Below are 21,487 nucleotides of genomic sequence, written 5' to 3'. Positions count from 1 at the left end.
GTTACGGGTAGGTTGGGCAGCTTTCTGCGTACTCTTTGGCTTACTACGCGCACGGCAGGCTCACTACTAGCAGAGGGTTGATTCTCCTGGGCTGCTGGTATGGAATCTTCTGCCTCCGGGGCCGGTTGCTCTCCCAACACTACTTGCTCTTCTGTAGGCCCTTGAGGGGCTGGCTGGAGAAAGGTAAGGACGGGTACCACAATAGCGTTGTTAATTTGTGTCCAGGACCGGGGAAATTGTCCGAGTACTGCACTGACCATTTCTTTCCTTTCCTCTGCGGGTTGAGGGCTATCTTGGTCTTCATCAGTGGTTTGCAGCTGCTCGGGACACTTCTTCAGGTGGTCTCTGGAGACAGTGGCTGTGGTCTCTCCTCCATCCTTACTGATAATGCATACTTTCGGATTTTCATGACTTGAGGGCAGTACTGTGTACGGGTCTTTCTCCCACTGGTCGTCCAACTTATGGAGCCGCCTCTTCCTCTTCAAGACCTGCTCTCCAGGTGCCAGGGGAACAGCGGGAGCATGCTGGTTGTAAGTCCTCTCTTGCCTTTCTCTTGCTTGAGACAGACTTCTCTCAACACTCTCCTTCACTTTCCGGTACTGCTGCTGCCTTTCTGTATCCCAGTCTGCCTCTGGCGAGGTGTCCTCGGGTGTCAGGACTCCAATATTCAGGTCAATAGGCAGCTTACCAGATCTTGCTCTTATTAGGTAAGCCAGGGTGCAGTTGGTGGAATTTACTGGGATGTGGTTATACAAGTCCACCAGATCAGGCAGTTTTTCAGGCCACAGACTGCATTCTTCCAGGGGCAACGTTTTCAGCAAGTCTATCACCACCTGGTTCATCTTCTCACACAATCCATTGGTTTGGGGGTGATAGGGCATTGTCCTTATCTTCTTGCAGCCATACAGGTTGCAGAACTCCTGGAAGACCTCCGCTTCGAAGGCTGGACCTTGGTCCGTCAACACTTGCTCCGGATACCCGTGTGGACGGCAGAAGTGCTGCTGGAAGACTCTAGCGGCTGTCTGAGCTGTTAAGTCCTTGACAGGGACCACCACCTGGAACCGGGAGTAGTGGTCTACGATGGTGAGGGCGTAGACGTACCCGGACCTACTTGGAGCCAGCTTCACATGGTCCAGGGCTACCAGTTCTAGTGGCTGCTTGGTGATGATGGGCTGCAGGGGAGTCTTCTGGCTGGCACGCTCCTTTCTTCTCAGGTTGCACGGGCCGCAGTCTCTGCACCATCTCTCAATGGCCCCTCTTATGCCTACCCATAAGAACCGTTCTCACAACAGGAACTCCAACTTCTTCCATCCAAAGTGCCCTGCTCCGTCGTGGTCCCTCCAGGACCATAGCCGCGTCTCGTCTCGGGACCACTACCTGCCAGGTCAGCTCATGTGTCCGGGAGTTGACAATTCTCCGGCACAGCTTCCCCTTGTAGAGAAACAGTTTACTCTTCTCCTTCCACAGCTGTTTGGTCTCTTCCGGAGCGTCTGGGTCAAGGCGGGCATCAGCCTGTGTCAGCATCTCTTTTACCAGGCGAACGGCTGGGTCACTGTCTTGCGTCTCCGCCCAACTGTAGTGGGGTAAGGGATTGAATGTGGCAGAGTGCTTGTCCCTTACACAGTGGGAATACTGGGTAATCCCATGACGGTGGAACGCAGGGAGTTCAATCTCCTCCAGTTCTTCTGGATCTTCCCCTCCGTCCGGCAAGTTCGGCATCCTGGACAGGGCGTCTGCGTTGGCATTTGTGCGTCCCGCCCGGTATTTGATGGTAAACTCATAGTTGGACAGCCGGGCCATCCATCTTTGCTCCAGGGCACCAAGTCTTGCAGTGTCCAGGTGTGTCAATGGGTTGTTGTCCGTGTACACAGTGAACTTGGCAGAGGCAAGGTAATGTTTGAAACGTTCCGTCACTGCCCACACCACTGCCAGGAACTCTAGCTTGAAGGAGCTATAATTCTCAGGGTTTCTCTCTGTGGGCCGTAGTTTTCGGCTGGCGTAAGAAATTACCCGTTCTCTGCCCTGCTGAATCTGGGATAGTACGGCTCCCAGCCCCACGTTACTGGCGTCTGTGTGGAGGATGAAAGGCTGGCCGTAATCAGGGTAAGCCAGGATCTTATCCCCTGTGAGGGCCATCTTCAGCTGGCGGAAAGACTCCTCTTCCAGCTTGTCCCACCTGAAGGGCGGCTTCTGATTCTTGGTCTTTGACTGACCCAACAGGAGGTTTTGCATAGGGGCCGCCATTTTGGTGAACCCGGGCATGAATCTTCGGTAGTAGCCTACCAACCCGAGGAACTGCCGCACTTCCTTTGTGCTGGAGGGTCTTGGCCAGTCCTTAATCACGGTGATCTTATCAGGGTCTGGAGCTACTCCGTCAGCACTCACCACGTGTCCCAGGTACTGTACCTTTGGTTTCAGTAGATGACACTGGGAGGGTTTCACCTTTAGGCCGTAGCCTGCCAGGGCGTCAAACACCTCTGCCAGGTGTTTCAGATGGTCCTCATATGTTTTGGAATACACGATGACATCGTCCAGGTATAGCAGGACCGTCTCGAAATTCCTTTGCCCCAGACAGCACTCCATTAACCGCTGGAAGGTTCCTGGTGCGTTGCCGAGCCCGAACGGCATACAGTTGAATTCGCTGAGACCCATCGGGGTGGTGAACGCGGTCTTCTCCTTGTCTGCCTCTGCTACAGGAACCTGCCAGTACCCGCTAGTAAGATCCAAAGTGGAGAAGAAGTTAGCAGACTTTAATGCAGCTAAAGATTCCTCTATCCTAGGTAACGGGTACGCATCTTTGTGTGTGATACGGTTGACCTTCCTGTAATCTACACACATTCTCATGGTGCCATCTTTCTTTTTCACAAGAACTAGTGGAGCTGCCCAGGGGCTACAGCTGTCCCTGATTACCCCAGCCTTCTTCATTTCTCGCAACATTCCCTTGGCATTCTGATAGTGTGCAGGGGGTACAGGTCGGTATCTTTCCTTTATTGGTGGATGGTTTCCCGTGGGAATGTGGTGTTCTACCCCCTTTACTTGCCCAAAGTCTAGCGGGTGTTTGCTAAAGACTCTTTCGTACTCCTGCACCACCCGGTAGACCCCCTGTTTTTGATGTGAGGGAGTGGAGTCGGTGCCCACATGCAGCTTCTGGCACCAGTCCTCCATTTGTTTCTTGGAGCTGTTACCCTCCTCTGGTTGAGATGGAGGCAAGGGTTCCACGGCCTTTACAGAGTTTTGGTTAACGGTGAACAATTTGGCTAGAGTGGCATACCGGGGCAAGTATACCTCTCTTTCCCCTATGTTTAGGATGCGGACGGCTACCCTCCCATTGCGTACATCAACCACCCCCCGTGCTGTCAAAATGGTGGGCCTACTGTCTGAGTAGAAGGGTTCTACCATGGCTTGGTAGTCTCTTCCTCTTAACCCAATTGCAGTCCGGCACCAGATCATCATCTCACTCTTTGGGGGCATGGCGATAGGGAACGGGTCACTCATCCTAACACTACCAATCTCACCACTAGACAGTTCTACCTGTTGCCTTTTCATCAGGGCTCTGATCTCTTTTCGTAGGACACGCTGCTGGCTGGAGCTGGCGTTCATCGCAACCTGCTGTAATATGACAATTATCTCTGCAAGACAATTTTCAATAACATTAGTACCCAAGGTTATCTTAGGGTGGCTTTCACGACAGTCAATGTCCACAATAATCAGTCCTTGCGCTGGCAGTTCAACTTTACCAATTTTTATGGTCACCTACTTGAATCCCACCTGCGGCACGGGCTGACCATTGCTTGCGATGATGCTCAAATCGTCATCTGGATAGCGGGTAATATCTAAGTCATTCCAGTACCGCTTAAAGAGCACATAGGGGATGGTGGTTACCTGTGACCCGGTGTCCAGTAGTGCACTCATAGGAATGCCATCCAGCACCACAGGCAAGACCGGTCGTCCCCCTACGTACTTATCACGCCAGCTTGATGGGCCTGATGGTCTTATGTCTGGGGTCGGCCCTCTGCCCCAGGTTGGGCCCGTTTAAATGACAGTACCTTGCCATATGTACTGGTTGGTTGCAGCGGCGGCAGATGGGTTGTCCGTCCTGGTCATAGCGGTCGCTGGGCCTTCCTCTGGACGATGGGATCCTCCTCCGTCGGCTCCAAGGGACGTCCTCCGGACTGGAAGCCAGCTGGATCTTTCCTGGGGGGACACCTGTAAAGATTGCACAGTTCTGGTTAGCGCGGCAACGCTTTTGGTCAGCTCTTGGACCTGATGGTGCAGGTCTGCAGCCGGGGCTTTGTCCAAAGCCTGTGCATCAGCTCCCACAGGCTCTGCAGACAAGGGCGCTGCCTCCTGGTGATAGGTGATAGCAGGGCACCTGTGGGTCACCGCGCCACCTGGTGCCGGTTCTTGGAGCACCCTGATGGCCCTGTCTTTAAACTGCGCAAAGTCCAAATCAGGGTTCTGCAAGGCCATTACACGCAACTGGATTCGGTGGGCGCTGGACTGTAGACCCTCAATGAACTGTTCAGTCAACAGCTTATCCTCATTCCGCACGCTGTCAGGGTCTGCCTGCTTAATGGCTCTCAGGGCCTCCTGCAAATTCAAAGCATAGTCCCGTATACTGTCTTGTGCCCGCTGTTTGCATCCATAAAATTTTAGTTTAATCTCTGCTGAGGTGCGGGTATCAAAAGTGTCCTTTAGACGGGCCAGTATTTCCTTTACAGTCCCCTTCTCCCTGGCTGACCAGGACTTCACTTCTCTTTGGGCTGCTCCGATTAACTGGCCTATCAGGATGCTCATTTTTTGTTCCTCGGACAGGGGATATACTTTGAATAGGCTATACAGTCTCTCTTTAAAGTCGCTCAGGGTATGCGACTCCCCTGAGTACTGGGGTAACCATGCCGCTCCGGGGATATATGGCATAGTGAACGGCATCACTGCGGCAGCAGCCGCGCTGGCGGTGGGAGCTCCCTTCATTCCAGGTATCTTCCTCCCCCCTGGTTAACCGCGGCCTACCTTCCGTTGCTTCTTCTCCGTAGGCCGCGGCTCCGCAGGTGATCGTCGGGGTCGAGGACCTTGTGTCGCGCGCTGGTGACGTCGGCGTCCGCTGGGCTTCTTCCAGGACCTTGCGCAGCGTCAGTGCGTAAGGCGGGGCTTCAGCTCTCGCGCACTTTTGGCGTCCACGCCACTCTTCTTCCCACGCGGCGTCCCAGAAATGGTGCCCAATGGCGGGAAAATGGCGGCGGATGGCGGGAAAACGGCTGCGGATGGCGGGAAACTTCACCACGGTAAATATCACAGTCTTTCTTCAGGCACGCAGTACCCGGTGGTTGCGGGCACGAAATCCTGCTCACTATGCCAAAGTTAACGCGCCCCCTGGGCCGTGTGTGGGGGAATACCCGGAGCTGGGTCTCTGTGTAATGCTGGGGGTTGTAGTCTCCATGGCGGCGACCCGGTCCCGTGGCTCAGGGTGATCAAACCAGTGGCGGATCTGTTTACTTGGTTTTTAATGTTTAAATGTCCGACTACGCCACCCGTGGATTGCGGTCACTGAGAACCGCCGCTGTGGGGCAGACCGCTGAGGCTGATGTTGGGTGCGCAGCAGAGGGTAGTATAACTCCCCACGGGAGGAGTATAGCCTCAGGGCAGCGTGTGTAGATGGTGAGGGTTGTGGTGCATGGGCGCAGCAGAAATGACTCAGAGTCCGTGCAGTGCAGTTCAGGGTCTTTACTGTTGGTAGTGAAGAAGGCCCTGCCGGGAGTACTGGCTAACATTAGAGGCCTGGTCAGTCTGTGAGCGAGCAAGAGTCCCCCTGGCCAGGTGGAGGTGTAGGCCTTCCCGTCTGACTGCACTCTTCTTGGCTACCCTGCTGTAGTTGTGTAGTAGCCCACGTCCCTGAGTGTACCGAGTGGTGCTCACCCGTATGGCTGGTGACTTGGGGCCTTTGGTACCTTCCGCTCCTCGATGGCGGTGCCGGTCCCTTGCGTGTGACTGAGCCTCTGGGCTTTCTATGGCCAGAGGACCTGAAATCCCCTGCCAGGTGGTTTCTGCTGCTGGATGTGAATATCCTTACAATCTCGGATTCCGGTGTCCGGTTCTCTGCGTCTTCTGCCAGGACGAGCTCTTTGCTCCAGTCCCTGGCCTTCAGCTCCTGGCTCCTACAGAGCTCCTTGCTGCTGCTCTGTCCCTCTGTCTGGAACTAGACTCTCTAACCCCGCCCCAGATCCAGTTTATAAAGGGCAGGTTCCTCCCCTCCCTGGACTGGGGCAGGAGGCATTGCATGCAAATGTGCTCTTGACCAGGAAAACCCATGCTCGCTCTAAGACATGGTATTTCTACCACTGTGGCAACCAGATTCCCTGGGGTGCCACAATAGCAGGAGTTAGGCATGCAGTCAGGGTTTGTGGCAGTGTATACAGCACAATAGTGTGCATTGCACGTTCTGTCTGCTCCTGCTGTTACAGATATCCGTAGACATAGCCCCAGATATCAGGGGCCAGTACTAATTTTTTTTTATATTAATCCTGATTATTTGCTTAAAAGGCAATCCAGAATACACCATTGTACTGCTCCATTTGCTTGTTAGCAGAATGCAGCCAGATTTTTTTTATTTTATTCGCATTACTGTATTGTGGAAGCAGAGAAACTTTTTTTCAATGATCAGACGTGATCCCATATGACTACCGCAATAATACAGAAATTTTGTGGAGCTTGCCAAATATTACACTCCATTTAAAGTGTGCCAGCTGTGTTTTGTTGAACCAATTGAGATTTGGTTGCTGACAAATACCATACTATTAGGCGACTGCCTGAAACCATGGCCATCAGACGTGATTCCATATGACTGCCGTAATAATACAGAAATTTTTGTGGAGCGTGCCAGATATCACACTACATTTAAAGTATTGCAGTTGTGGGTTCAAACCTATTCACAGTTGTTCGCTGACAAATAGCATATCTGTGAACAATGTTGTCAGAGTATCACACCACTTTTACGGACTGACAATAAAAAAATACAAAAAACAAGCTAGCATGGAAAAAATGTGAAGAAACATTCTTTCCAGGGTAATGACTTGTATATAAGGCCAAAGAAATAATAAAAAAAAAGTTATGGACTGTGGAAGACATTTATGTGACCCTAATGAACACTCATCTATAGCTGGTGATGATACCACCTAGCAGCAGCACCTGCCCTATTGTAAATGCATCTTACAGCGTTATCGATAGGGAATAAAATAGATTTAAAACATTTTTGGGCAGCACGCAGTATAAGGCAATAATACCTGGCTGGATCGGTGTAATACGCTATCCATACTGCGATACCTCACCCGTAAAAGAATTTCAGATAAGACAATTAATATTCTAGAATATAGAACCTATTTGAATTGTCCTTACCATTATTAAGGAGTGGGTCTCCTATACTGTTATTGCATATGCATCAATTTCAAGGACTGGCAAAAATTAGGATGCACTCCAATACACATTTGAAGAGACGTAAAAAAAATTTAAATAAATTTAAAACACTGTAGGATCTTTAGAATAAAAATCAGATTCGCCAATGTAACCTCAATGTAGTCACATTGTTCAGCTCCAGCACCTACTCCTCCTCATCCTCCTGTTTGGCCTCCATCTCCCAAATGACCACATCAGTCACAAGCTGGAAGCACTGCAGCACTGCCTCAGACAAGCGGCAACAGGCTGTGCTGAAGATTATATGGTTATGCTTAGGTGTCAAACCGCACACTGCTGCAGAGTTGTCGAAAGCTGTAACAAAGCAGGTATATCTGTGGCTCTCACTGCTGAACATACAGCCAGGCATGGTCGTTTGTGACAATGTCCGGAGCCTGGTGGTGGAGAAATGACAGCCGGAGTAGATACGGTTTCCCTCTATGCCAGTCCTTTCACTGAGCTAAAGAATATGGCTGTGGTAAAATACAACTGTCATTTAGAAATAGTGTCAGATTGAAGAACATTTTGCCCACCAGAGGATTTGATTCTGAGTGCCCACCTTTCTCCTATGCCAAAGAGCCCCATAGCAGTTGCAAGGTTTGCGCTATGAACTCTCCTGAAGGAGAAGCCAGGGTACACCGGAGGAGTCTCCAGTTCTCTGGTGGGCCGGTCCAATGCTGCTGAGAAGCAGCCCTGGGTAAGAAAAGTCTGTGGGAAGGTTCCCGGACACTCTATGGCTGCTTTTTTTTTTACTGTGGACTGGCTCCTGCAATCTATAAGATTGCAATCTATAAGCTCCCTTCAAAGGCTCCCAATTACCCAACGTATCCAGTTCAAACTACTAACGCTACAAAGCCATCCATAACCTTTCTCCTCCATACTTCTCTGAACTAATCACTCCCAATATATTCCCTTATGCAATCTCTGGTCTAACATGCTGGAGAAACTTGCACCTACTGCCACTCAGTATCTTCAGCTCGTTTGTGAGAAATTAATGTATTTGGGCAGCCACTCATTCTATCAAATAAAATTCCTAAGAAGGAAATTGTGGATGGCTTCCCTACTGGTACTGGGGGCACTGCTAATACCATGGTGTCGTGCCATAGTTCACTGGAAATATTCCAGACTGGTTGGAGCAATGCTGATTCCCACAGAAAAGTACCAGCAACAAGCTAAGGAGATGGTGGCCTCTATCATCATGAATAATTTGCTGGTTGACTAGGAGACCGACTACTGGTGCTGTCTACCTTCTGAATATTGTGTTGAAGCTTGATTGACCTAGGGCCCGCAATCCTATGCGTCAGGAAGACTTATTACATCTCAGGGTCCCACTGGGTCCTGGCTTCCATAATATTAACCCAGTGAAATGCATCAGTGAGATGTACCGTCCCTGGCCACATTCATTTGTCCTGGGCAGGGTACGGGTAATGTTCTGGGACCCGTGTTTGTATAAGGCGGGGATGACACCAGGAGATATAGTGGCGGCTGGGGACCAAGTACCGAGGGCCAGCCGCTGCCATGAGGTTGTGGCAAGCTTCTGCCTCCACGAGTGTAAAAGGCAAAATTTCTAGTGCAAGCAGTCCAGAAATGTGGCAGTTTAGTATTGCGGCCTGTGGGTGGGTGGCTGGCTGCATATTTTCGCTTGCATTCCAAGGACTGGGGTAGGGAAAACTGAACGCTGCGCTGGGACAATGACGTGGACGGTGATGGTTGCAAGTCTGCAACGACAAGTGCTGGGTGGGAGGCATCTTCGCATAACCGTTGAAAGCAATGTAAAAGTGCAAAAACGCATCAAAAACGCTACGTGTGAACATAGCCCAAGGTGTGGAGGAGCATTTTTTGTTTTTGTTTATTTATTTTACCTTATATACAAGTCATTACCCTGGAAAGGATGTTCCTTAACATTTTTCCCAGGAAAATCCTTTTTGGTTTCGTTTTTGTATGTTTTATTGTGAGTCCGTAAAAGTGGCGTAATACTCTAACAACGTTTTTCACAGCAGTGACCTGGGAGTCAGAAATGCTTCCAGGAGTTTTTCCCATGCTGTTCCCATGTAATTTCTGCATTGTTCCCATCAATTTTGGCAATTTTTAGGCCGCTTGCAGACATCCGGGGGGGCCGCCGGAAAAATGCTCGAGTTCCCCATAGACTTACATTGGGCTCGTTGCTCGGGCCGAGTATTCCAATGTGATCGACCCGAGCATCGAGCACCCGAGCATTTGAGTGCTCGTTCATCACTAATCATTATTTATATTAATGGGATAAAACAATTCCTACACAAAACCACAACAGTCGCTGTCGTACCCACATACAGTAATTGTGCAGACACCGGCATCTCTTCTGTTTATTGAAATGATGGGCCCAATGCTCATTATTTAGGTCATGATGGGGCAAGTAATAATATAAGAGTTCAGACAACTGGACTCTATGTAATAAATAATACTCATAAGGTGATGTTAATATCCACTCTTCAACACTGAAATGACAACACCAAGAAGGAAAAGTCGTAAAATTCTGGAAATCACTGGATGGACAGACATGTCAGTGATCTGCAAATTAAGAAAAAATGGAAACAAAATCCACAAAACATCTGAATTCATTTAGCACGAGCTCCCAGGCAGAAATCTCTGTACTCAGTGTCTAGGGTGCAATAAATGAGATTATTAATGGTCATCTGAGGAAGGCTGTGCCACGCTGAATGTAGTTGGGCAAATCATCAACAGCCACTGCTGGCAGCTACCTTTGCAAGTGCGGATACCTTGATAGAAGACAAGTCTGGAGACGCTGCAGGCCATGGTAGCACGTTTAGGCCTGACATTGTAGTACTGAAAAATGACTCCTAGGAAACTTTCATGCTCCTTCAAGTTGGCCACTTTATGGCATTGCAAAAGTGGTCTCCAGATCAATCTCCGACTATCATTGCATCCAAGATGAAAGCAGCACCTCCCATCTCTGAGCATTTGAATCCCTCTTTTTCTGCAGCTCCGCCGGCTTAGTGTGCTCAAGGGCCCCGACATCCACCTAGAGGTTTCCAGGGCCGACAGACAGATTAGCAAGGAACAGTTCTATGGTAATCCACTGCCCCTAATAACAGGCTCATGTTGTCCCTAGCAGCCTATTGCCTGTCACTACTGCTGATACTTCTCACTACTTTCCCAACTGAACTCGAGACTTCCTGAACTTGGCACTAACTCTCAGTTCCCCTTCCCCAATCTGGACCGGCCATTAACCCTCACACTGTGTCTATGCCTGCTTTGTTACTAGGCAAACTTCACCTTTCACCTACATTCTAGACAGTGACATCTTGTGTTAGTACTGCAGCCCACAGGGAAATTAACACTTACCACAAAGAAACATCAGGAACAAAACATTATTCACATCCTACATATTCTATACCACAGTAGCATTGATGTCTTCAAGGGGGAACACGGCAGCTTGTCCACCTCCTTACATTCATTCCAGGTACACTAATAACTTGGTGTTACATTGATTTGGTCTTGGAATCAGTGGCGTGGCCATTTCTCCATAGTGTCCCAAGAGCTGTTTTTCAGCACGACAACACCATGCCGCTTGTCGCTCTTGCTACTGTAAGCATCCTGCTTGGACTAAATGTGTTACCATGTCTTGCACATCTGGGACATCATTAACTTTTTAAGGGGAATCTGCCCACAGGATTTCACCTCCCAAAATGTTTATATGCGCATGTAGTTCTTTCAAAGGCAAGTGCAGCAATACCTTTACATGGCCAGTCCGTTCCTCCATTACTGAGAAAATCAGCATTTGAATTGCAATAAGCTATGGTAGATCTGAAGTCTCTATGACTCCAGGTCTATTCCCCTCCCAGCCCTACTTTCTCCTGTCTGATGGCTCCTTGGTCTGAAGTCATGCAGCATAGAGGCTGTCAGTCATACATGAGTAGGCAGCGCTGGAAGGGGACTAGAGCTGTAGAGAGAGATTAATTCAAAACGTTGGAGGACTGGACCGACCATGCAAAGCTATTGGTGGACTTGTCTTTTAAAGAGCTACATGTGCATATAAACAGGTTGGGGGTGAAATCCTGATTACAGATTGGACCACAGATTTTTTCATTTTTTACCGACATAGACATAGTGTGAGGGCTTGTTTTTTGCAGGACGAGTTGTAGTTTTGAATGTCACCATTTATTTTACAATTCATTGTCTTTTTGTTTTTACAGCATTCATTGTGCTGTAAAACTGACCTGGAAATGTGATTGTCCAGTTCAGGATGATTACGGTAATACCAAACGTAGTGGTGAAAAAAATAATCATAATATTGTAAAATTCTTTATTTTTAACATTATTCTTTTTAGTTCCCATCAGGGCTGTGGAGTCGGTAAGCCAAACCTGCAACTCATCACTTTCCATGCCACAGACTCCACGACCCCGACTCCCTCATACATGGCCCATTTTCACAATCTTAAACTGACTAGATCAACTTTTTGCGACCATGCAAAACAAGAGACACTCACAAATCACTTAACCATCTGCTCACTCTCTCTATTCTCCTTCTCCAAGTCACAAGAGAGAACTTTCCTAACTCCTGCCCTTCTTGTAATAGTAACCATTACTGCTAGACTCAGAAACCTTGCGAATCTCATTAATGTTCCTTGCATGCCTTCTGTCCAGGGCTGTGGAGTCAGTAAGCCAAACCTCCGACTCCTCAATTTCAATGACTCCGACTCCCTCATACATGGCTCATATTTAAGGGATAAATTTACTCTAGCACAGATTCATCTCAGCTAAAAGTCTAGACCCTTACATCAGGAATAGGACAGACATTTATAGGAGATTTCATAACTTTCCCAAATTCATATGAAAAAAATATTCCCCACAAACTGAATTGAACTACTGTACCCAATTTATTATATATTTTAGGAGTCAGAGTTTGTCCATTTTATATCGACTCCACCAAAATGGACACCGACTCCACGACTCCGACTCCACAGCCCTGGTTCCCATAGGGGACTTGCACTGAGAAGGGGCAACATCCCGAAACACTGCAACATGACATTCCGGTTTGACTTTTTTCTTAAGTAATGTGACAAAACTCATTAAAGGGTTGATATTGACTTTTAGGATTGCTACATCCAATAGGTGGCGCTAGTCCTTTTCCTCTCTGAAGAGGCAATTTGCATATTTAACCTCATCCACAACATGCCAAGACTGTAACTGTGCAGATTTCTGCACATGGCTCTCATACTTCTTACTGAATAAATTGAGATGTTTTGAAAATGTGGTTTCTATTTTTTCATCATTTGCAGATGATTATTGCCAGACTTATAGAACTGGTCCTGTTTTGGCTTTCATCCTAAGTCATATGGCAAGGCTTGTTAAAGGGTCGATATTGACTTTTAGGATAGCTACTTCCAATAGGTGGCACTAGAGTCCAAGTCCTCATCCTATCTGAAGAGGAATTGGCATATTTAATTTCTCAAAGGAGCATTACATGGCTTTTAATTCTCCTCACTCTGACATGCCAAGCTTGTCATGTAATTTTCCACAAGGAGAAATGTTACCCTTACATCCCTGACTTTCCAGGATAACGGTGACGCTTCTATCTTTATTGGATATTGTAACCAATTGAGGATGTTGACTAATGCTCACTGACGCATAGAGGATGCTGACTCATGCGCACTGACCCATAGAAGATGTTGACTCATGCGCACTGACCCATTGAGGATGCTGACCCATGCACTGACCCATAAAGCATGATGACTCATGCACACTGAACCATAGAGGATGATGACTCATGTCCACTGACCCATAGAGGATGCTGACTCAAGCACACTGACCTGTAGATGATGCTGACTCATGCATACTGACCCACCGAGGATGTTGACAAATGTGCACTAACCCATAGAAAATGCTGACTCATGTGCATTGAGCCATAGGGAATGCTGACTCATGCTCAGTGACCAACAGAGGATGCTGACTCATGCCCACTGACCCATAGAGGATGCTGACTCATGCCCAGTGACCCATAGAGGATGCTGACTCATGCCCACTGACCCATAGAGGATACTGATTCACGCACAGTGAACCATTGAGGATGCTACTCATGCGCAGTGACCTGTAGAGTATGCTGACACGTGCGCAGTTAAGAGGGTACAGCAGCGACCGCTCTGATATGTTTTTGTGTATGAACTGTTTTAATGTTAATATAAATAACGATATAAGATAAATATGAATTTGCTGTGTATTTCGATAAATGTTGAGCACAACTTTTATAATGTTTATGGATTTAATCGCTGATAATTGGTTATGTCGTGGAACCATTGTTATTGATTGGTGTTTTAAAGGGAATCTGTCACCACTTTGGAGTTATCAGACCTCTACTATGGGCATACAGGGTGTAGAAAAGTAAATCTATACATAGCTGTATGGCCCATAGTACAGGTTTGATTGCAGAGAAAAGCGCTTTAATCAATTCTATTTTGTACAGGCTTGGCATCCGGGGGACGCCAAGAAATCCCCGCCTATGTGCTTATTATTCCCCCAAACCCCCACCTATATGCTTACTTATCATATTCCCCCCTTCCCCTGCTCGTCACAGGGCCCTGTGCTCCCTGACTTTCCAGACATGAGCAGAGCGCCACTCACATAGAGCGCGCTTTGCTTCCTCCGGCCCAGTGACAGTGACTCGCCGGCGTCTGCGCAATAGAAACCTGCGGAGCAGAGCACAGAGAGACTGGGCCGGGATGAAGCAAAGCGTGCTCTATTTGAGCGGCGCTCTGCGCATGCCCAGGAACTCAGGGAGCACAGTGCACGTTACAAGGCCCTGTGACGTGCAGGGGAGGGGGGGAATATGACAATTAGGAATATAGGAGGGGATTTGGGGGAATAATAAGCACATAGGCGGGGATTGCTTGCTGTCCACCGGACGCCAAACCTGTGCAAAATAGAATTGATTAAAGCGCTTTTCACTGCAATCAGACCTCTACTATGGGCCATACAGGTAAGTATGGATTTACTTTTCTATACCCTGTATGGCCATAGTAGAGGTCTGTTAGGTCCCAGGGGATGACAGATTCCCTTTAAAACACACTTAGCTATTTACTGTGGCTGGTATAGCAAATGTTGTGTGCTTGACAAAGACCTGATTAGGGTCCAAACGTCGCTTTTTGCACATGAAGGAGAAATAAGTGGTATTTTTTTCCAACCTGTGGACAGATGTCAATGCTTTTTTAATACATTGTGGATGAAAATCATGTGAGATTCCTGGGTATGGTGGATTGTTGCATTGGTTACGGAGATAAGGCTTTCATAATTATAATTTATTCTCAATTTGTATTATTTTAGTTGTGGAAAATAAGAAAAAAATATAGATTTTTTTTGTTAAATTCATGTGCTAATAAACTTGCTCCAAAGCCATGGCTTACAGTATTTGTATATGACCATGCTGCTTCACTCTCTGCCCTCATCTCTGCTAGAGTGCATGTAGCTTTCCAGGAAGATATGAGACAGACATCACCTAATAGCAGTCACCTACAAAACCCTTTATGAGCCTCTCTTAAACATTTCACTAAAAAGATTGGATACAGTAACACTAAATCAAGAATCTATGAATAATCGGGGTTCAACAGAGCTATGAAAAACTAAAAGAGCAGATTCTTTTAGTCTGTGCTATGGCGTCTACTATTACCACCACTGTTGATCACTGAATTTTACTATAAAATATATATTACTATCATTAATAATAATATTTCAAGGCATTGTTATTGAGTTTTCATAAGTTCAGTTTTATCTTGACAGATGATGGCACCAGGAGCTCAGAAGCACATCTAATACATTTGGATTGTGAATCAGACGATCTTGGCATCACATCAAATATACATGAAGAACATGCTATTCTCCCAGATACACCTAAAGCTGTTCACAACAAAAAGCTATCATCTTATCCTTTTCAACAGGCTCGATCTACTGATTCATCACATACTGTTAAGCAAAATAAAAAAAAAAGAATGGCTGTTAAACATCGTAATCACAAAGGGAAGACACCATATTCATGTTCAGAATGTGGGAAATGTTTTACAGCTAAGCCAAATCTTGATAAACATGAAAAAAGACACATTAGGGAGAAAACATTTTTTTGTTCAGAATGCGAGAAATGTTTTTATGAGAAATCACAACTTGTTAGTCACCAGAGAATTCACACAGGGGTGAAGCCATATTCATGTTTAGAATGTGGTAAATCTTTTCACAAGAAAGCACATCTTGTTGGACATCAGAGATCTCACACAGGGGAGAAGCCACATTCTTGTTCAGAATGTGGGAAATGTTTTTGTTACAGATCACAGCTTGTTACACATCAGAGAACTCACACAGGGGTGAAGCCATATTCATGTTCAGAATGTGGGAAATGTTTTTGTAGGAGATCAGAACTTGTTACACATCAGAGAACTCACACAGGGGTGAAGCCATATTCATGTTCAGAATGTGGGAAATGTTTTACTAGGAGATTAGAACTTGTTATACATCAGAGAACGCACACAGGGGTGAAGCCATATTCATGTTCAGAATGTGGGAAATGTTTTTGTAGGAGATCAGAACTTGTTACACATCAGAGAACGCACACAGGGGTGAAGCCATTTTCATGTTCAGAATGTGAGAAATGTTTTTGTAGTAGATCAGAACTTGTTACACATCAGAGAACTCACACAGGGGTGAAGCCATATTCATGTTCAGAATGTGGAAAATGTTTTACAGAGAGATCACATCTTGTTAGACATGAGAAAACTCACACAGGGGAGAAGTCATATTCATGTTCAGAATGTGGGAAATGTTTTGCTGCGAAAACAACTCTTGTTGTACACGAGAGAAGTCATACAGGGGAGAAGCCATTTTCATGCCCAGAATGTGGGAAAGGTTTTACAGAAAACTCTCAACTTGTAAAACATCAGAAAATTCACAAAAGCAATATACCATTTTTATGTTCAGAATGTGGGAAATGCTTTGTGTTGAAATCACAACTTGATAGACATCTAAGAATTCATACAGGGGAGAAACCATTTTCATGTTCAGACTGTGAGAAATGTTTTCTAGAGAAATCAGCTCTTGTTAGACATCAGAGAACTCACACAGGGGAGAAGCCGTTTTCATGTCCAGAATGTGGGAAATGTTTTTCAGTGCAATCGCATCATGGTAGACATCAGAGAATTCACAAAAGGAGAGAGGCATTTTCATGTCCACAGTGTGAGAACTGTTTTATCTACAAATCACATCTTCTTAAACATCAAAAAACTCATAAAGGAGAGTAGCTAAGGAGAAAAGGAAACAGTTTAGAGCACAATATGTATGCAATTAACAATAAACATTTGCTATCACCGCTCACCTCTCCGGACCCTCTGTTCCTCACTGTCGCCAGTCCGGTCCTTATCGTATTTTGGGATCACTCAAAAATCCATGTCTCACTCTGGAGTTTTTGGGTTTGATAGAATTGGAAAGGTTCTCCGCATGTGCCTGCAAAGGTCACAGTGCATGCCACGATCCCCCATGTACCATGACCTTTGCGGGTGCATGGGAAGATGCCTCCTAGGTCTATCAAACCCAGAATCCCCAGCTTATAATGTGAAAGGTCCAGGAATTTCTGCGTGACCCATGGCGAGATGAAGGTGTGATGGGGACTGGACAGGTGACTGTGAGAAGCAGAGGGGAGATGTGAGCGGTGAGTATAAAGATTTTTTTTTATTTTCTAACATTTTGCTGGCCTGTTTATGGTTCATAAAAATGGTGGCCGTTGGTTGCCATATTGCTAAATCTGCAGAGAAGCGAATTACAAAATAAAAATAAAAAAATCGGCATTTTGGTGAATGCAGATTCTTGTAAAAATTTGAGGGGACGTGTATTCCACTCAAATTTGTTTGCTCATATCTAAGTTGAATAGTTTTGAATGCACCTGTACATCAAAAGGGAATCTGTCAGCAGGAAATAACTGTTTCAACCAAGCTCGGGGAACCTTAGGTGTGTTCAAACAGTTCAGGGCACTTACCCCCTCAACTTGTTTTGCATCTATCTTCACCTTTTTCCTTGATTGACACCTCTGGATTTACAGGAGCCAGAGGAAACCGGAGAGTAGGAGGTGAGGTGCTCCGAACTGTTTGGTGATGCCTTCTAGATGCCACTATCAATAGTGAAAGTGGCATCTAGATGGTTAACCCCATCATTATCCAACAATCACAAGCACCTAATAGCATAATACAGTAATCTCCGAGGCCAGGTAACTGCCTCAGGTTCAGCCAGCTACAGTGTCCATCAGCAGGGTCTAACAGGGCAAGTGTCAGTGGAAAACTGACAGCTCTCATGCATTTTAGTGCATACATATGACAATACATTCAGGGTTGTAGTTTTGAACCCCTTCATGACATATGACGTATATTTACGTCATATGTCGTGTTGCTGACTTTGATGCGGGCTCCGACGCTGAGCCCGCATCTACCCCACACATGATGGCTGATTTAATCAGCTGTCATGTGCCTTTAACAGCTGCGGATGGAGCAGTCTGAATCTCTGACAGTGGGATTTAACACAACGCCAGCTGCCACCCAACAGTTCCCCTGTCACGTTATCGCAGGTCGCCAATGGGTTGTCATGACAGCCAGGGGTTTGCAAAAGGCCCCCCATGCCTGTCATTATGATGCTTCTGTGAACGCCAGAAAAAGTTTTAAAAAATATTAACCTCTTCATGACCGATGACGTATAGGTACATAATCGGTCGTGTCCTTGCCTTTGATGCGGGCTCCGGCATTGAGCTCGCATTTTTTCCTGCACAAGACAGCCAATCTGATCAGCTGACATGTGCCTCTAACAGACGCGGGTGGATTCATGATGCAATAACAGGTGAGCAAAACATCGTATCTACCCCAAAATAGTATCAATTAAAACAGCAGCTCAGCGCGCAAACAATAAGCCCTCACCCGGCCCCAGATCCAAAAAATGGAGACGATACGATGGCTTCATTTTTTTTCTTACAAACGTTGGATTTTTTTCACCACTTAAATAAAAAAGAACCTATACATATTTGGTATCTGCGAACTCGCATGACCTGCAGAATGACCTGCAGAATCATAATGGCAGGTCAGTTTTATCATATAGTGAACATGGTAAATAAAAAACCCAAAAACCAATAGTGGAATTGCTCCTTTTTTGCAATTTTACCGCACTTGGATTTTTTCCCCATTTTCTAGTACACTATATGGTAAAATCAATGGGGTCGTTCAAAAGTACAACTTGTCCCTCAAAAGACAAGCCCTCATATGGCCATATTGACACAAAAATATAAAAGTTATGCTTCTCTGTAGAAGGGAAGCAAAAAACAAAAACGAAAAATGGTCCGGGGGGTAAGGGGTTAAAATTATATCACTTTTGGGAGTTTTCCAATATGTACAAGTGCTTCTCACTAAATTAGAATATCATCAAAAAGTTAATTTATTTCAGTTCTTCAATACAAAAAGTGAAACTCATATATTATATAGAGTCATTACAAACAGAGTGATCGATTTCAAGTGTTTATTTCTGTTAATGTTGATGATTATGGCTTACAGCCAATGAAAACACAAAAGTCATTATCTCAGTAAATTAGAATACTTTATAACACCAGCTTGAAAAATGATTTTAAAATCCGAAATGTTGGCCTACTGAAATGTATGTTCAGTAAATGCACTCAATACTTGGTCGGGGCTCCTTTTGCATCAATTTTTACTTTCATCTGAAAACAACACCTTGGACCACTGAGCAACAGTCCAGGTCTTTTTCTCCTTGGCCCAGGTAAGACGCTTCTGGCGTTGTCTATTGGTCATGAGTGGCTTGACACAAGGAATGCGACACTTGTAGCCCATGTCCTGGATACGTCTATGTGTGGTGGCTCTTGAAGCAATGACTCCAGCAGCAGTCCACTCCTTCTGAATCTCCCCCAAATTTTTGAATGGCCTTTTCTTAACAATCCTTTCATGGCTGCGGTTATCCCGGTTGCTTGTGCACCTTTTTCTACCACACTTTTTCCTTCCACTCAACATTCCATTAATATGCTTGGATACAGCACTTTGCAGGTGTTTTTTTGTTAATTATTCTAATTTACTGAGATAATGTTGATGTAAAGTAGACATATGGAAGATGGAATTTCTTAACCGTATTAGTGAGCATAAGTAGCTGCTATAAGGTCATAAATAAATTTAATGTTTGAAAATACCAAACTTTTTATAATTTTCACAAAATTTCTGATAATTTCATGAATATACACTAATTTAATTGACCTAAATGGACCACTTACATAAAGTACAATGTCTCAGAATCATTGGAAAATGTAGAAGTGTTCCATAGTTACTACCACATAAAGTGACACTGGTCAAAATTGAAAAATACTTCCTTTAATAACAAGGGCCTATGTAAAAAAAATAGTTTCAACAATTTCAAAAAATTAAAAAATTTAAAGTACTATGGTTTTATAAACAATATATACCGTATATCTTTTTTTTAATGGTATAAAATATAAAAAATAATTGTAAAAGTTTTGATAGCTGCTGAAATTTGCCATGAAAACCATGTGTACTTCTAGCTCGCATTACAACTGCTGTAAATGTGGGCGGGATCTACTCGCATATGTCTGATGTCACTTCTTCCCTCCCTATCTCGGCGTTTGGAAAAGGATAAGGGAGGATGAAGTTTAGGATCACAATGTAGAGCCAATCTGATGATAACTGCAATGTAAAAGTGACATGTGGACAGTGTTAACGAGGACATCTGGCACCATCGATTCTGTTTGTTGGCGCTGCGCTGCTCACGGTATCACACATGATAGGGTTAGATACACAGACTAAGTCAAACATGCTAAGATTAGATACACAACTCAGCAGACTGTTGGCGCTGCACTGCTCACTGTATTACACATAATAGGTTGGATAAACACACTGTATAACATGATAGGATTAGATACACAACTCAGCAGACCGTTGGCGCTGCACTGCTCACTGTATTACACATAATAGGTTGGATACACACACTGTATAACATGATAGGATTAGATACACAACTCAGCAGACTGTTGGCGCTGCACTGCTCACTGTATTACACCTAATAGTTTGGATACACACTGTATAACATGATAGGATTAGATACACAACTCAGCAGACTGTTGGCGCTGCACTGCTCACTGTATTACACATAATAGGTTGGATACACACACTGTATAACATGATAGGATTAGATACACAACTCAGCAGACTGTTGGCGCTGCACTGCTCACTGTATTACACATAATAGGTTGGATACACACTGTGTAACATGATAGGATTAGATACACAACTCAGCAGACTGTTGGCGCTGCACTGCTCACTGTATTACACATAATAGGTTGGATACACACACTGTATAACATGATAGGATTAGATACACAACTCAACAGACTGTTGGCGCTGCACTGCTCACTGTATTACACATAATAGGTTGGATACACACACTGTATAACATGATAGTCTGCTGAGTCATGTATCTAATCCTATCACACATGATGGGATTAGATGCATGGTTCTGCTCAGTCAGTGTAATGCCTCATTCAGAAGTCTATAATGCAGGGATGTCTGAATGAGGCTTTATAGCTGCATATGCAAAGCCCTTCAGACTTCTGATGCACTTTGCAGATGCAACAGTAAAGCCTCATTCAGACATGTCTACATTACAGATATCTGAATGAGGCATTGCACTGAGTGAGCAGAGTAGCGTGATGATTCCTCTGCTGCATTTTTAACACTGTGGTGACAGAGGCAGTGAGTGCAGATCAGCATCTTGACATTGTAATATTAATATCAGGTTACCGAGCTGTTCTCACCACTGGAAGACGTTACTGCTACAGCACTGCTCTGCTCTTACTGCTCAGTCCATCCTTGTGGCGGTAACTTCTTCCAGGGGTGATAACAGCTCATTAGCCTGGTATAAGCAATACAATACCAGAATCCCTGAACCAGTGCCCACCGCTTGTGCCCGGACCTCCTGTCATCGCTCGCTGCTGAAAAGTGTGTGATTGGTGACCGAG

At 45.5% G+C, this 21,487-nt stretch overlaps 1 protein-coding gene across 2 annotated transcripts in view; it reads left to right on the top strand.

Moving 5' to 3' along the window:
• LOC141271779 (uncharacterized) overlaps positions 1-20,847 on the top strand; it is a 38,710-nt gene extending 17,863 nt beyond the window's left edge. For both annotated transcript variants that reach the window (XM_073681914.1, XM_073681915.1), the window contains one exon: positions 15,217-20,847. In XM_073681914.1, coding sequence (XP_073538015.1) covers positions 15,217-16,721 — 1,505 coding nt within the window. In that variant the 3' untranslated portion in view covers positions 16,722-20,847. The remainder of the gene's footprint in view (positions 1-15,216) is intronic.
• The last annotated feature ends 640 nt before the right edge of the window (positions 20,848-21,487 follow it).

Source organism: Phyllobates terribilis, unplaced genomic scaffold (genome assembly GCF_046119375.1).
Source record: "Phyllobates terribilis strain yellow unplaced genomic scaffold, ASM4611937v1 Scaffold_5__5_contigs__length_657084704, whole genome shotgun sequence".
NCBI lineage: Eukaryota > Metazoa > Chordata > Amphibia > Anura > Dendrobatidae > Phyllobates > Phyllobates terribilis.
Note: the sequence above shows the minus strand (reverse complement) of the source record. Positions and strands in the feature narration are given on the sequence as shown.